Source organism: Ammospiza nelsoni, chromosome 1 (assembly GCF_027579445.1).
Source record: "Ammospiza nelsoni isolate bAmmNel1 chromosome 1, bAmmNel1.pri, whole genome shotgun sequence".
In the NCBI taxonomy this organism is placed as follows: domain Eukaryota; kingdom Metazoa; phylum Chordata; class Aves; order Passeriformes; family Passerellidae; genus Ammospiza; species Ammospiza nelsoni.
In genome coordinates this window covers 11,400,697-11,418,104 of record NC_080633.1, presented here as the reverse complement: position 1 = coordinate 11,418,104, position 17,408 = coordinate 11,400,697, and the positions used below count along the sequence as shown (strand labels likewise).

General features: G+C 43.7%; 1 protein-coding gene across 2 annotated transcripts in view; it reads left to right on the top strand.

Moving 5' to 3' along the window:
• Positions 1-17,408, top strand: part of ADARB2 (adenosine deaminase RNA specific B2 (inactive)) — a 306,224-nt gene that overhangs the window by 259,084 nt on the left and 29,732 nt on the right. For both annotated transcript variants that reach the window (XM_059487045.1, XM_059487055.1), the window contains exons 5-6: positions 3,725-3,893; positions 10,771-10,922. In XM_059487045.1, the coding sequence (XP_059343028.1) occupies positions 3,725-3,893; positions 10,771-10,922 (321 nt within the window). The remainder of the gene's footprint in view (positions 1-3,724; positions 3,894-10,770; positions 10,923-17,408) is intronic.

Below are 17,408 nucleotides of genomic sequence, written 5' to 3'. Positions count from 1 at the left end.
ATTCTGCAAGCAAAATAAAATAGGAAGTAAACAATAACAAGAGTTAGTAATTACTGGTTTTAATGCAAAATAGACAAATGTACAGAAGTGCCTATTAATTCTGAATCACTGAAGCAAATATCTAGGCTCCAGAGCTGAAAATGCTGCTTAAAATGCCAGTGTGATTAGTCAATGCTAAAATCTGCCTTCATCAGCTAAGCATCGTGTCTTGTTCTCAGAGAAAAATTCCTCCCATGTTCACTGGCAATAATCTCAAACATTACACAGGGGATAAACCTCCAGCTCTGTGTGTGTACCAAACAAGGCATGCAAGGGGACAATCTGTTAGCATGTATGCTCCTGAACACGGCGGACAACTGTCAGGTTGTGGGAAGTGTTTCTCATCATGCTGGGTGCCCTCACAGGCAGCATTGAACACTGCTACGTTGGTCACAGATCACTTTCTCCATTTGGCTCCCCAGTGAGGTGTAAATATTTCAGAGCTAATGCATAAGTCATGTACACCTGGGTTTCCAAGTGCCACAGCAGCGAGACATAACTCTTGGGTATTTCTGAGCATAGAGGAGCATGGATAATTTTCTGACACTGCAAATGGAAAATACATGGAGATCTTTAATGTTTAACACTAGAGTGGTTCTGCAAATTCTTGGAAGCCATTGCCTCCCAGCCCCAGGCAGCATCTAAGTGATGTTCTGCAAACACCTACACCTTGCCAGGACTGGCAAACACCCCAGGCTGTGTCCACACATAGTACCCACTGGGGCCCCATACCACTGGAAGCCAACATATGGAGTTAATTCACCCAAAACATGAACACCCCAGCACACTGGCTATTGCTGTGCAGGTGGACATTGTGATAGCAAACATCAGAGAGATTCACATTATTGCTGCATCTGATAGGTGTTGGGTGCCTTTCTGGTTCATTTGTGGATAAATCCAGACCTTGCAGAAAATCCTGAGTGCATTCATCAGCTTACCTCATCTGAGAGGAGAAAGAGTTACATTTATTTGTGGATAAAATGATTGAAGAAATAAAAGATATCACACTGTGTACTGGGCTGACTGGGGGGGTGAGAAAGGTGTGGATCCCAGAGAGCAGGAGGGCTTGCCCAGGTGGTTTGCTCTATATATTCAGAGCTTGGATTTTTGATTATGAGGTGAGGGGGGAGAGGAGGAGGCACACCAGGGGCTTGCTAATGTTAGGAGAAGGAAGCAGTTGGTCTCTCTGCCCTGAGAAGGAGCATTGGCACAGGTCCTCAGGGGCAGACAGAGAGGCTCACAGGTTTCTGTAGGAGGGAATTGCCTCCTGGTGTACTCCTGCTGTGCTGAGGTAAATAAGGCCCTATCTATGGTAGTAAATAAATAAAATAGAACAGAAAAATAGCTGGTTCTCTTCATGGGCCTTCCAGCCAAGGAAAATATTACATACTGTTGAGGGAAATATACACTGCTTTTTGAGATGCTGAGTGGGACTCAGACACCTCAGTGGCAGGCAGTGGCCCATGAAATGTTTGATGTTGGTCCGTGTGAAAGACACTGTTAACTAGATGGACATGTCACAATCTGAGATACCTATTATTTTTCTCATGAAAGCAGTGACCCTAAAGCAAAGAAATTTTAATGTACAGACTATAAGCACATTTCTTTGTAGGGAATGAGTAATTTTTCCACCTCAACTTTTTTCCTAGTAATAAACCTGGAATAAACACAAAGGCTTTTTCTCCTCTCCATTTCTCCCATGTGTTCCCATCTTCACTTCTTGGGTTTTCAAGATTTCCAGCTCTTTTATTTTTCTCCCCAATAAATACTCCAAAACACTTTTTAGGGCCACATCTACAGTAACAAATAGAGCTTAAGCTCTCAGCACAGGCATACAGTGATGTGTACTTTGTCACTAGTACCTGTAACAACTTCTGTATGAAACTCTCACAGCCAGGGGCTCAGATGGAATTAACTGAATTTTCACAATACTTACCCCTCTCCTACAAATGCCACAATGCTGCAATGCCACATTACTACTAAACTTTTTGGATTACTGATGTAGCTTTTCTATTGATATAGGCATGAAATAATTTTGATATCATTTGCAATTATATTAATTAAGCATGGCTACAGTGCTACAGCATATCATCCACTACTAGTCCCAGTGCTGTGTGGAGATTATGAAGGGCTATTGATGGTATTTACTAACTGGGAAATCATTGGCAGCACCAATCATTTTGTTTAAAATATTATTTCCTTCTCCATTCAACTCTTTTGTCATGTAACACCAATAGATTTTATAAGGGAACATGGCCCCAAACATGCCAAGCCAATAAAATCTCTGCAGTTTTTCAGTTTTCCTGCTTTTCAATTGACCTTGTAAGAGGAAAAAATATTTTTGCTGACTCTATAAAACTATTCCTAAAGCTTTTTTAAAGCTAAAGTAATACCATAGATTCAGCATCACCATGGCCCATGGGAAGATTATTTCCATTCCTTCTATGGGTATTTGCAGTCTCAGACCTGTCTTCATTTGACTTGTCACATTTTGAGGTCTTGATTCAGTTACCTAAACATGGGTGTGTGTTTTCACTGAGCCTCTTTTTTCTGTGTGAGTTGCATGGGGAGTGTGCAGAACCACCTGGGTTTCCCAGACCGTACCAGATGTTAGGCAGGACATCAAGGGCACCTCAGGTGACTTTGCCTGGGCACAGCCACACCAACACCAGCAGCCTGAGCTGCTGTGCTGTCCTGTGCAGGTGTTTGCCCACACGCAGCCATTGTGTCAAACACAGCCCTACACCCAGAGGCTGCTTTGTCACTTCTAGAGGAGCCATCTGCCAGGCAAAAAACTTCTTTTTCCCAAGAGCTGCTCCCTTGTTCTTTGGCATTCAGTGAGATGAGTCCAGAGATGTGTTTCTCAAGAGATCATTTCATTTTGGGCTCAGTTCATTCTAAATTCTACTTTGACATTGTCCACGGGGCTGAATGAGCTATGTTTTAGAGTGAAACCCATGTCCTGCTGAAGTCTCTAAGCATTTTGCAACTGTCTCCAAATAAATTATTATTTACTCCTAGAAAGTGTCTATCTGGATCATGTAAGGGGCATCTTTCAATTGCTATCACCATTATGTAGAGAGGCAATAGGTGAACAAAGCTGGTCTGAATGCTAAATGCTCCATCCCAGAGACCACACTGAAAAGAGCACTCAGAGATGTAGCTGCTCTTGGAGAAACTAAAAGGCAAGTGGACTAAAAGTCAAATCTGTTAGGGTGTTTTCTTCATGATTTTTTAAGACCGGCCCCAGAAGCATTACTTCCATTTTTTTACTACTTAAAATGCAACAGCAATGAAACCTAACATTACAGGGAGTATGTGCTCCCACCAGAAAATGTCTTGAACAGCTCATAAAAACCTGGCCATTTATCAGCACTGCAGGAGATCTTTATTACCTCCCTACAGCATATGCTCTGCTATGATGTAGTTATTGATTTAACAAGTAAACTTCATGGCGAGCTTTTATCTTGGAATTAGCAGCAAGACTGAAATATAGACCTTATTATTCTAATAACACAGAGACCTGAGATTCCTGCATATTCCAAAGGCCATACCATCACCTTAACAAGCATCCCATTAGGGCTATCTGGCTGCCACATCAAAGTGTGTGCTGTGAGGACTTTAACAATCATGGTATCATACTCACCCCCAGCAATTTCACAGCTTTTTTTTTTTCTTCCTACAGGTTTGGACATCAGGCAAGCTCAGGTTGTTGTGCTGTCATCGGGTACCAAATGTATAAATGGGGAATACATAAATGACCAAGGGCTTGCGGTCAACGACTGCCATGCAGAGATTGTGGCAAGAAGGGCATTTGTTCACTTCCTCTACTCACAGCTGGAGCTACACTTAAGGTAACTGAATTCTGTTGATTTTTGGGGACTGTTATATGGCCTTCAGTGGAACTGATCCATCCTCCAGACAACTGAACTATTTGCTTCTTTATGTCATTTTTTTTCTGAGTGTTTAGGTGATGAAGGAACAATACACTGCACAAAAAAAAAATTGAGAGTTAGGTAGTCTAAAGTGTTGGGTCACGAGCTGCTTTGCTTCAGCTGATTCTCTTTCAGCAGCGATTAGATATGACTCATAAAGCTGGGCTTTATGAAGCCTGATGATTTTGTACAAATCTTTACGTGCAGGCTTATTAGCATCATTCACTGACCAGAGGCTCGAAGGGAGTCATTTTGCTTAATGCAGCCATTTTCCTGTCTTCCTTGCTGCTGCTGAAAGATCTCAAAGAAGTGATTTATTGATCATTAATGTCTTCATTGACTCACTAGAGAACCAATGAGTGTTAACAGCACAGCAAACTTTGTGCCAAAGTGTAAGATGCTTATCACTTACTCCTTCTTTATGATGCTTTAAAATGTTATAGCATGTAGAATCATTACAGTGGAATTATTGTTCTTGTCTTCAGCCAAATCCACCTAGTTACCAGTTAAATGGCTAATGGGTCATACACTGCCTGGAAGATGGTAATAAGTGGGATACCTCACCTCAGAATGCTGCCTTTTCTCTGATAGTGTCTATTGCAATCTGGAAGAGGTTACATAGTGCTTGGTTATAAGATTTGCAGAGGAGACCAAAATGTGGGAAGGACCAGTCACTATGCTTGAGAGCTGGTCTGTCATCCCAGCAGGCTGGAGGGCTGGACCAGCAAGAGGTTTGACAGAAAACTTAGCAAGGACAAATGCAAAGTCCCTCACCAAGGAAGAAAGAATGACCTTCCTCCTTTCCATCAAGAAGGAAAGAAATCCAGGCTGGAGAGCAGCTCTGCTGAAAAGGGATGGGGCTTGGCAGACAGGAACCAGGACATTAGCTAGTGGTGTGCGTAACAGCAGGGAGAACAGCAGGATCCTGGGAAGTATGAAGAGTCTGTCAAAGGATGTGTGTGTGCATCCACCACTCATCAGCACTCAGTACAGCCCATCTACAATGCTATGTGCAGCTCTGGGTGCCCCAAAGGAAGGACACCAATCATCTGACACAGATTCAGCAGAGGCTGCCCAGCATCTCAGGGTCAGAGCACCTGGGCTGTGTGGAGGTGCTGACAGGTCTGGACCTGGTCAGCCTGCAGGGGGGATGGCAGAGCCAGCAAAGCATGCAGAGCTGACACAGCAACACAGTGGAGCTGACACCTTTAGCCAGGTGTGGAGAGGGAAGGTGGCCGACAAGAGGCACACGCTGAAACAAGAGAAGCTCAGTCTAAGGATTGATTTTCCCCATGGCGATAGGCTAGCAGTGGGACAGATCGCTCAGAAAGGTTGTGCAGTCTCCCTCCTGTCTTGCACATTTTCAAAATCTGAGTGCATAGAACCTTGAGCAATCTGTCAAACAACTTTGAGAAGGAGGTTGGGATAGAGATTTAAGGTCCTTACCAGCCTGAATTATCCTGTGATGTGAAAACTAAGCAGAAGTGAAGCTGAGGTGGCATTTATTATATAGGAGGAACCAAGAAATTAAGGAAAACAAACAAAAAACCTATTTCTCTATAGGTCGTTCTTCTGCCCTCCACTCTTGAGTGCATATTCATGTGACTTTTCCTGAAGGCCATTAAATTCAGTGCAAAAACTTCCTTTGACTTCAGAAGGTTTTGCATTGTGTCACAGACACAAGGGTTGATCTAAGCTGGATTGTGTGTTCTTGTAAGCACCTGTGATACTGTTGCACCTAAGCAGCAATAACAGAATAATGGCTATTTTAACTTCAGGCTGGAGTTGAAGACAAGAGAGTATATTGAGTACATGGGTTTGGCTAACAAAGGGGGACAAGAGCATTGAAGGGTTTAATCAAAAACAATATTCTCTCAATTTCATTCTGAATTGCTTTCAAGTTTACATTAAATTATTATGTTTTCAGCAGTGTAGCAGCCCTAGTACTTGCTTTGTGCTATGGTCTCTTGGGAAACAAGTGCTAACACTGTATCTTAAACTATTGTATTGATCCACCTCCCTGACATGTTCAGTCATATTATTACTTTATTTGGATCAATGTTAACAGCCTTTTGTTAACAGAATCCTCAGTGAAGCACGAGCTCTGTTCACAATAACTTCAAATCACTCTCAATTCAGCCAAGACCAGGCACCACCGCTTGCCTGACCAGCACACACCATAAAAATCTCAACCAAAATTGTCAAGGCTAAGCACCTTTGAATGACAGAGCTGGAGTTACTGTCAAATCAGATTCTGCTTCCTTAAAGTCCATGGAGAAGCAGAACTGTGTGTTGTGATATATTCTTCAATTTTAATATTTATTGTTACACAGTTTTCTGCCATCATCGGGAGCTTTGTGGTGACAAAATGGGGGGGGTCAAAATTAAATAAAAAATGCATTTTCTGCACATTGAAATCATATTTACTCCATTTTCTCTAGAAAAAGATAAACCTTTTCACAGAGAAAACACATGATGCTGCCACATACTATAAGGACAGAGCTTTTAGGACTGACGTGGTAACTCAGCTCCACCATGAATACATGCACACCATCTCCTCAGGCCTGGGAGAAACACAAAGCTATTGTAATGCATTTGCATTAACTTAGCCCAAATTAAACTCCTATCCTAGGCCAGGAAACTGTTGTAAAAAGTAATAAATGAACTGAAACCAAGAAGATGGTTACTTTTGAGAGCATAATTCTTGACTCAAAGAACTTAAATTTTCCATCATTCACTATGGAAGAGGCAAGCTTGTTCTGTGGAGAGTATTTCCTATTTTCCACATACCTTCCTCCCACCAAGACTACCTGCTGAGTGTGGTCTTTGCAGCTGGATTTCAAACTTCAGGAAATTCCAGTGCTAGAAATATTATTTTGTGTGATGCTGTCTTTGAAAAGGAAACTCTTTTCCAGAATTTACAAGTACTACCACTGATCTCAGTGAAAGCAAAACACACACTTGGCTGAGTGTAGCATGAAGGCTTCTAAGAGCAAGGGCAAGCAGGTTGGAGAAAGTAAGAGCGGGGATATGAAATTAAAGGCCAGGAGACAGAGATTCACTGAACTGAATTTACTTCTTGGCAGTCAAGTGTTGCCCAGATCCCCAAGGCTCCTTTGATTACCAGTGGAGAGAGGTGGGCATCTCTGAGGTGGAGCTCAGCAGACCTGTTCAGGTATCTGTTGGGGCTGAGATGAACTGCCATGTGCTGGGGCAATTTATTTTCCATGTCTCTAAAAAGAGAATACAGCAACTTCTTCACATATTTAAGCTGCAGGACAATTCCATCCACAAGCCAATGCTGCAGGAATATGCAAATTACTTCTTTTCCCCTTCTCTTCTTATTGCTAAATGTTAGAGGTGCAACTCTCCTGACTTTTCTTGGAAAAGAGTTCCAGAAATGGAACTTTATCCTCTCTAAGAAGCAAGAGTGACAAATACTTCAAAAGGAAATGTTCTTTCAACAATTCATTGTCTGGAGCTTGAGTTAAATAAAAGCTAAAGGCACAACTAAAACCTGTCAGCTTCTAACCAGTGTGATTAAAACCCTTAGCCCTCCCAGATTTCATTTTTATGACAACCATAATCCTCCAGTTCTCCAGACTTTCACGAAAAAGATGAGAAGGAAGACAGAAATTTTCTGATGTACAAAAGAAGGACAAGAAAGACCTTTTGAGAAGCTTTTTTCAAAGAATCACCATCAAAAAGCACACAAATTTGATAGTCTGATTCTCTTGCAATGGTGACAGGAAAATAATTTTCAGTGGTATTATTTATATCAACTGGCCAATAGGGAAGACAAGAAAATACAACTCTTCTTTTTTAAAGAAAAATAAAATTAATAGAGTATCCTTAAAATAAATAAACACCACAGTAAGCTTGCTGCTGTAGTTCTTCCTTCAGGTGCCAGGGAGATGATTTTACCAGAAGGTAAGGTCTTTCAGCAAGTCAGATGAAAACCACTATTTATTTTATACATAAAAAGCAAGAAATAGTCTTAATCCAGTCCAGATAAGTTACTTTTTTGAGGAAAATCAGCTCCTTGTTACACATCTACTAAGCCTGCTGGTAGTTTCTCTAGGGTGCTCTTTTGTTGTATGAAGTACTAGAAACTTCCTGTAAATACATTTATATGCTGAAAAACTGCTCCTCTGCTTGTCAGGCTTTGTTTCACCAAAAAGCTTCATATATATTAAACCATAAGCATGTGCTAAAGTATCTTCTTCAAGTCAGCTCAAAACATGGGCATGTGTTATGCTGAATAATGAACTCAAGCAAAAGATTAGAATTTAGCACGTTCTTAAATGTTCCACTTGAATGAGCCTCAAATCCGAACTCCCACAGAAATTTGTAACAGGCAAAGTTTTAGGGATGAATTCTGCTCTTTTAGCCACTGCCAGTACACAGAAATGACACTTTAATGCCACCTCCTGAATGAATGGGATCTGCACGCTCACTGTGGGCTCCTCTCTCCATTGATTTGTGCAGGTTGAGTATGGCTGTGCAAAGGATGTTGTAAAGAACAGCTGCAAAGTCATCTTCCCTCTCACAGTTCACCTGTCCCAGAGACAAGGCACGAGGTTCTGGTGCTGGAGTAGAGGTGACTTTGCAGAAGTGCATCTCATGCTCCACCTGGACCACTTTTAGCAGATCCCTGTTTCCCCCTGGTTTTTGAAATACACCAAACATCCCATGCACAATAATCTTTACTAAGCCATGGCAGATGATGTTGCAACCCAAACTCCTTTCCAACAATACTCACTGAGTTTTGTTATGAATCCTGTTCAGCCACAATGCAAGAATGAACTTCATGTTTGAGTTCAGCTCCAAAAAACCATCCCAAAGGCAGGTCAGGACCCTGTGTGATATGAAGAACCTCAGCCTGCTGGAGGAGAGAATCAAGCTGCCTTGCCCTCCAGCCCTGCCAACTATTTTTAGAGCAGCTGTCTATCATCCAACCTGGCAGCCACACTGGCCACAGACCCTTGTTGGTGCTCATGAAGAGGTAAGAGAGCAAGGTTAATCAGTGGAAAACAATGACCAGTGAAAACAGGATAGAAGCTGAACTCCTGAAATCCAGCCCAAAGCATAACTGCTCCAACCCTACATAGCAACTGTCTCCAAGTACTGTAAGCTGCCCCCCACACACACTCTGGTGAGATTTAATGTAATAATAGCAGGCATTTGGACTGCACAGCTTTGTATTCTCCCAGCTGATTTTGCAGTGAATTATTTAGAGCTACCTGCAATTTCTCTAAAGTCCAAGCAGGAGGACTTGCAGTGATTTTATTATTTCAGAGGCTTGTATCAGGGCGATAATATAATTAGTGCAGTTGGGAAGTTCCACCACAGCCAGCAGAAAATGAAGGAGCAGCATGTGGCAGCCCCAGCTCGGCAGCCAGTGTGACTCCCTGTCCCTGACAGGCGAGCTAATGTGCCTGTAAATTCCTCCTGACAGCAAACGCATCCTGGCATCAAGAAATGACAAAACACCCAAACCATGGAAGAGTGACAGCCAAACAGCTTCAATAGCACAGAGGCTGCTCTGGGAGAAAACAGGCAGAGGCAGCTTGGATGAAAGCCAAGGACTCGCTCAAAGGCTGAGTAAAAAGCACTCCTGTTTGCACTATCAGGAGGCAGAGAGACAGGCAGAAATCACCTTGGTTAATGGGCTGTCCTGTAGTGAATTAAACGGGTGGGATTCTGCCTTATTAACAGCATCCCAGGAAAATCATTACCTGCAAGTGCTCTTCTGTTCAGAGATACTCCTCCAAAAAGACCCTGGAGTTTTTGAGGGAAGGACCAGGCCATCAGAGGGAAAGGAGTCTCGCCCTAATTTCACCAATCACATTTTCACCTTCAAAATTATAATCGTGACCATCGCCCAAACACACATGTTAGAGGCAGCTGTCTGTCAGAGAAATCACCCATATCTTCCCAAATGTAACTCCTGGGAGGAGCTGCACAGCAGCAGAGCCTTAATGCTGTGCTGTTGCTGCAAACGGCAGCACTGGGAGGGTTTGGCCTCCCAGGCAGCTGTTGCTGATGGAATATGTGCACTGCATCCCCATCTAGCTGCTGAACCACTGCAAAGATAAAAGCTTCATCTCAATAAGTATCTTCTCAACTCGGCTGAGAAAAGTCTGTAAAACTTTTGTCCACCCTTCTTAAGATGGCTTCTGATTTCCAAAAATGCCAAGTGTCCAAGAGGCCCCTGCTGGCATAGGTGGAGCATTTGTAGGTGACTCTGGTAGAATGGGGGAGAAGAGGAACACCTGGGGAGCAGGGAGGGGTGGCAGTGCTCGTAAAATTTGGGTGCTTTGTTAGAGGCCCTTTTCAGTGGAGCATATGAACACACATCTCAGCTGTGGTGATTGATGTTAATGGGATTCAAACTTGTGCCTAGGCACTGTGATCAGCAGAGCTGATGTGTTCACATGAGAGCCCAAGAGAACTCATTTTTTCATGCACCAGAACCACTTTAAAATCAGCCTGTTTATGCATCCGTGCATGTAAGGAAGGAGAGTTACCCTTCAAAAATCCACATTTTATCATTAGAACATATCTTAGGTAAGCAAGCTAAAAGCCCTTTGGCAGCTTTGACCTCCTTCACACATTTCTTCACCTGCAGAAGCTCATTGTTTATCTTTTGCTGTCACTAGGCAAAATATATGATGCCGGGTGCTAATAAAAACAAACAAACAAGCAGAGGGAGAAAAGGAGAGAGAGAGAGAGCACAGAAATGTTTCTGATTTGGCATGTAACAAATGACCTGGAACCTCTTTTGTGATCATAGCAAACGGCGAGAGGACTGGGAGCGATCAATCTTCGTGCGGTTAAAAGAGGGAGGCTTCAGGCTGCGGGAGAACATCCTGTTCCACCTGTACGTCAGCACCTCGCCCTGCGGAGACGCGCGCCTTAACTCCCCCTACGAAATCACAACTGACTGTAAGAGAAAAACCTTCCCTCTCCTTTTCCTCCTTTCTGTGCCTTCTGTCTTTTTTTTTCCTTGTTTTTGTTTTTGTTTTTTTTTTTTTTAAGATCCTTCTTGCTCTCTGTCTTTACTGGCAGAAAGGGTTTCACTTGAGAGCAAAAACACTACAGGCTTTAGAGAATGTCTGTCTGTCTGTCTGTCTGTCTGTGCAACTGGTACTCTGTCCTGTGTGCTGGGGGAAGGTGTGCAGGGAAAATCAGAGCTGGGCAAGGCAGCGCTGCACACCTGGGGTTCTGCGGCTCTGCTGGGGAATACATCCCTGCATTTCCTGCTCTTACCCAAAACGACATCAAAAAATCATTGCCTTCTCCACTTCAAGCCACCTAGGACTAATAATAGTTATAATCGGACTAAAGCTCCCCGAACTAGCCTTCCTTCGCATCTCAACCCACGCATTCTTCAAAGCTGTGCTCTTCCTATGCTCAGGCTCCATCATTCACAGCCTAAATGGCAAACAAGATATCAAAAAAATAGGTGGACTCCAAAAAATACTACCCACAACCACTGCATGCCTTACCATTGGCAACCTCACCCTAATAGGAACACCATTTCTAAAAGTAAATAAGTGTTTTAGAAAGCATTCCCATGATCAAAAAGATCCTTGAAGCCACAGCATGGACCAGAGGATCAGGGCTCTAACTGGAGATGCATATACTCTTCTCAGGGCTCACAACCCATACATATAGGGGTTGAAGGGTTGCATTTTCACAGGCTGCAGCAGCTGAGTCTGAAGTAGAGCACTGATATGATACAATAGATGATACAGCACATCTGTAGTGTTGATTGTTCACCAGACTCTCTCCAAATATCACCTGCACTTGCAGCAAATAATGGCAAGACCCTTATGCAAGAGATCCTTCCAAAGCCATCCCGCCTATGTCAAATATACTGCATGGGCACTGCATGGCAGGTGGGTTTGTTGGAGTCCACCAGCTCAGCCTTAGAGTCTCTGGAACCATACCTATGGCATTCAAGCAAACACATGATTTTCCAGGGATTTCTTCTCTAGAGGTGATCCTGAAAATGAGATTAACAAATCAGGTTCTTGAGCCAGGGTGTGCCACCAACAGGCCTGCAGAGCTTGTTGTCCATTATGACAAATCCCATCTCCACCATGACCCAGCCCACTCACCTCCTCACTCCCCAGACATGCCTGTCCCTGTCCCTCCCCTGTCAGGTCCTTGTTTCTTTCCCCCTGCACCAGCTTAGTCCCTACCTATCCACATGGAATGCCCCCAGCCAGGGACAGGGGACCCCAGAGATCTGTGGCTGGTTATCACATGCCTGTCACCCCATGATCCAATGCACAAGGCACTCTCTTATCTCTGCCCAACTACTGCTCCTCATACCTGTGTTTTACAGTGCTGCAAAGCCCATAGTGCTGGCTGCCAAATGTGCACATAATGAGAAATGGTCCTTGCCTTGACTACCCTGAATGTGAGGCAGGCAAGACAAAAGAATGGATGGAGGAGGAAGCACAGACATGGAAATGTAACATTAATCACCCAAGGTCACACAACGACATCACTTCCTCACAGGCAAATCCATCAGATGGTAGTTTCACTCCTTTGTGATTTCTTATTTGTATAAGTTATTTATCAATGATTAGATATTATTCTGCCCAGACTAGAATTTTTTTCACGTGTGAAACAGCAGCTTGCTGGGGCAACAAAACAGAATGCACCTATTCAGGAAGGAAATGTGGTCCTTGCCTGCCATGATTTCTTCATTGTGTCAGCAGGGTTTATAAAATGAACAAAAGCAAGTAAATGCTTAAAAGTCCAACTCAAATCAACCAATTCCTGATGAGTTAACAAAATGAAAAGACATAGCATCATCTTAAATCAAAATTAAAAAGGGAATGCTTATGAATATCAGAAAACAATAGTGAACTTTGGCCTCTCACTGTATAGCTGTATCAAGAGATATTTTAAAAGGCTTTATGTTTGGTTAAAGGCACTCATGTTTTCCAGAAGGCAGGTTTCCTGGGGCACCCCTTAGCTGCCATCACAATTGGAAGCACCAAAATCTGTAATTATTTTTTAAATGTGGTTTATTGTCAAGAGCAACCAGAGGCTGTCCAGGCTGGATTCTGCTCTTGTTGGCATGAGGAAGTCAGTGCTTTGGGCAGCTGACAGCCCTGCTGCCTGATTATATGCAGCTGAACCCAGCCCTGGAGGTGAACCCTGCTTGGCTCATGGATTCCTTCACAGACCAGATAAATCTCCCAGCTAATGAGGGAATGCTTCTGTCGATAACAAGATACACAAGGAGCTATGTTTAAAAATATATAATCACACAGTACATGACACAGACAGTAAATTTGTAGATAATCATGAAAATAATTTTCCTGTTGGCTATTACACCAATTATTTTCCCAAGCAGAAGCTGAGGCAGAAAGGTCTGTGTGGTTTAGCCAAGGTTACACAGTGATTCAGTAGCAGTACCATGAAGAGATGCTACACCTGGCTCATAATTCACTCCTTTAAACAGATCCCTCTACCTTTGTCCTGTGCTCTTAAAACAATTTAGCACTGTATAGAAAGCCAAGTTGCCAAAAGCTGTCCTTCAGAGAGATAAGCATTTCCTCTCAGCTCACATAATCCCAGAGACATCTGGGAAGATAAGTATTTTATAATGTTTATCATTCACATCTTCCCTTTCTTCTTTTTTTTTTTTTCCTAAAGAAATAACCTTTCTTTCATCCTGTAATGACAAGAAACTCCAGATGAATGTTGTTTAATTTCTTAAACAACAAAGAGACCTCTCCTAGAGCTAGCACAAGCCATCAAACATTACTGATTATTCTCTAAAGATGCATTAACATTTAAAAACGTTGCCTCACCATGTGGTTCCTGGTTTTGAGAAGGAATATGATAAGCCTTTATCAATATAGGGACTGAGTAAAATCCACTTCTCAAATCTCCTTCCAAAAATTTCCTATTATCCACCGTGTCTTTCCAGCACCCTCAGGGAGGCCTCGCATTTCCTTCTTATGAGCTTTGTTCTGGTAAGGGAAGACGTAAGCTGGCATGCTTTTGAAACCCAGTTTACTTCTTAGTGGATAGAGCAGATAGTGGATACCAAGTTTGTGGCATGTGTAAAAGTCTGAGAGTTGCAATGCAGAGGAGAGGTGCAGGCAGCACACACCCATGCCAGCCTCATGCAGGAAAGTGAGATTAGGGACAAGGAGATAAAATCATACTTTAATTTGAAGAAATGGCCTTCTTGAGTCAGAGGTAAGCTGAGTTGTTTGTTGATAACATCCTTAGGCAGCTCTAAAAGAGAGACTAAATCAGTTGGAGCAGGCTACTTTGAGCAGGGAGGGGTTTCTAACTCTTTTTTGGTGCCTGTAGGTTGGGAAGTTGGATGGATTTACAGGAAATGAAGTCAGAGCTTTGGAAGAAGGTACAGACTGAGAGAGCAGGGGAGGAGGCTGGGGGGAAAGAGGCCAGAGCAGCTGAGAGCAGCACAGGAGACCAGCCACAGTCAGTGGTGCTGCAGGAATATGAGACTGGGAAATGCCACAGGGGTTTCAGGTGCTTTTTATGGGTTTGTCCTGGTTCATTCTCTCCAGTCTCCTTCTCAAGACCCTTTCCATCATTTTTCAAGGTCAGCCTCAAGGTTGTAGCACAGCTCTATGACAAAAAGGCAGCTTGTTCCTGGTGTCCTCACAACTCTCATTGCTCCTTCACACACGCAGCTTCTTCCCCTCCATCAGTTCAGTGCTGCAGGTCAGGGAGCCTGGGACATCTCCCTTTCTGGTGCCTTCTCCCTTCATGTGCATCTCAGCCAGGTGTGCCTGCATTTCTGAGCTCTCCCAAGGACAGTCCCACAGCATCAGTCACCAGGGGTTCCTGAGGGGCCTAAGGGAGCTGCTGTTTCCATTATGGCACACACACTCCTGCTTGTGAGGTGGAGCCCTGGGGGCAGCTCACCCTGTGGTATTTGTTGCATATTTTGCACTTTCTCCTAAATCTAGGGCAAACCACAGAATAATCAAGCCCTTGATTTGCTACAGCACCATCCTAGCTAATTTAGTGCTTCTTGACTCATTGGCTCTTTTCCTTTTTTTTAAGTCTCTTGAAAAGCAAAATGAATTGCTTGAAAATTTGAGCTAAAAAAAATCCTCTACTTCCCCCACTCCTCCTTCCCTGGCAGTATTTTACCTCATTGTCCATCTTTTTTCTACAGATGTGCTCTCTCTTTTTCACTACATGGATCACCAAAGAGACAAACAGAATCTGCCCCAGGGCTTGTCTCAGTTCTTCTCCCCTGGGCTGCTTTTCTATCTCTTGCTAACATGCTGTATTGCCTTGTGCCATTGACTCCCTGATAGCCCAGCTCCTGTTTTATCCCACACTTCCTTTAGGTCTGAAACACACCATTGCATCTGCTCCACATGGGGTTTTTCTCCTGCTTGTCTATTAACCTACAGCTGTGCTGAAGCTCTCATGCACACACATTTGGCAGAACTCTCATCTAAGCAGGGCCCGTTTGTGACCACGTGAGCCACATCATTGCCTTGGTAGGTGATGTGATGAGGAGAAGATGTGCACTGCAGTTTTCAGGGAGTTGGGGAATTGAAGAGTACCCAGGAAGACACATTTGTGCTCCCTACTCAAGTGTGCTTTCACTGGGCAGACCTGTGCTTTCCCTGCTTGTGATTCTGGCTGCTGCATTTTGCATTCCATTCTCAGAAAAACATTCTCTGTTCACCCCAGATCCAGGGCTGCTGTGAAGGGTGCCCTGCTCACAGCAGTAACTCAGCATTCCCTGTTCAGATGGGGCTGACCCAGGTTCTGTCATCCCAAACCAGACCCCTGAAAGTCATATCCTGAGCAGACTGGCTGGAGAAGGCCAGATTCACACAGAGACCCTCTAAGGAGTCTGATCATCTCCTAAAACTGTTTGAGAGCCTCAGCCCCAGAAGTCAATATTCAGTGTCCTTCAGAGAGTTAGAGGATGGAAATACAATGAGAATGCTTATGGCGGTAACTGGGCTAGAACCACTCCCCAAACCATTGGGTTTGGTGAACATTTCTGGATGTGCAAGGGGAAGAAATCTCTGCCTTCCTTTTGCCAATCCCATGTTTAGTTAAATGAACAAATTCTGTTCTTGTAAATAGATGGTAAAAGGGGAAAGCACTTCAAGAAGAACAATCTAAGTAACTCAGTGATCTGAAAAGAAATTAGACATCTGGAACTACAAGAAAATTCAGGTTCTAACAAAGGGATAAACTTTCCCATTACAAAAATTGCAGATAACCATAGGTCATCCCCTGGACTTGGGCACTATTTTTTGTTTCCATTACACAAGTGCTCCCAGATATCACATCTGTCTGTCACAGCTGTTGGCCTGATGCAGCTTGAGAAACCATCTTGGAAATTCCTAGCTATTTGGTGCATGGAGCAGCTTCCTCCAAGGCTGTGAAGGTGATTTTATGCTGATGAATGGCCCATCTGTGGAACCGGGATGAAGGTGCTTTGTTTTCCTATTTTTCATATGACTGAGCAGAACAATACCTTGGGGGATCTCAGAAAAAAATTATCATAGAGAACCATGCCCAGAAGTAACAGGAAACTAAAAAAATGCACACACCACTGTAGGCTGTAGTGCTGAATACTGCCTCAGGAGAAATAATCCCAGCACTGGATGAATTATTGTGGTCAGCCCAGATTGCTTTGTCATATAAAGGATGCTGCAGAAATTGCAGATACAGCAAGAGGCTCTTGCATTACTTCACAGGCTAGGGAATTAGCATTCAAGAAGGTGGAAGGAAATTATCCTTTCCCTTCATTAAGACTGGACTGGGTCTTATCCAAAAGGTTTGGGTTCAGGTGTGAGCACAGCACCCTTTGTCAGGCTCCTTTGAGGTCACATTCCATGGAAGCAATGGCCCCTCCTGCTTGTGCCACTGACCCAGCCTCAATTTACCAAAGTAAACAGAGGAAATGGAGCTACTTTCTACAGCTGACTGGAGGCTGGGCTGCCAAGGAGCTCGTGTCCCTGCTCAGGACTATTAGCAGGCACTAGGTTTGTATGAAATTGCCCTGTTTTCTATCTTGATCTTCCCAGGATGCTGAAATGCTGTTTCAGTGTGACTGCTTTCACTCAAGTCAGCTTGGCAGGGACAGCATGGCCACAGGACAGTTCCCTCTGGTTAATTCTCTCCTTCACTGAAACACCTCACCCATGGCTGGAGCAGAGGTGGAGTGTGCTCCTGCTCAGGATGGGCAGGATGACAGCAGAGCCCAGCCCAGCTGGGGTGGTCCTGTGTCCCCACAAGTCCTGCAGGGCTGATTTAGCTCAGGGCTTTTCAGGTGTGAAGTGATGCTGTGTGTAGACAGTTCTAAGATTTCTTTCCAGCATCTAAAATAAATCCATGCTGGCACTGTGGGGGAGCTTTCTTCTTCTGGGGAAGGTGGGCAAAGGGATT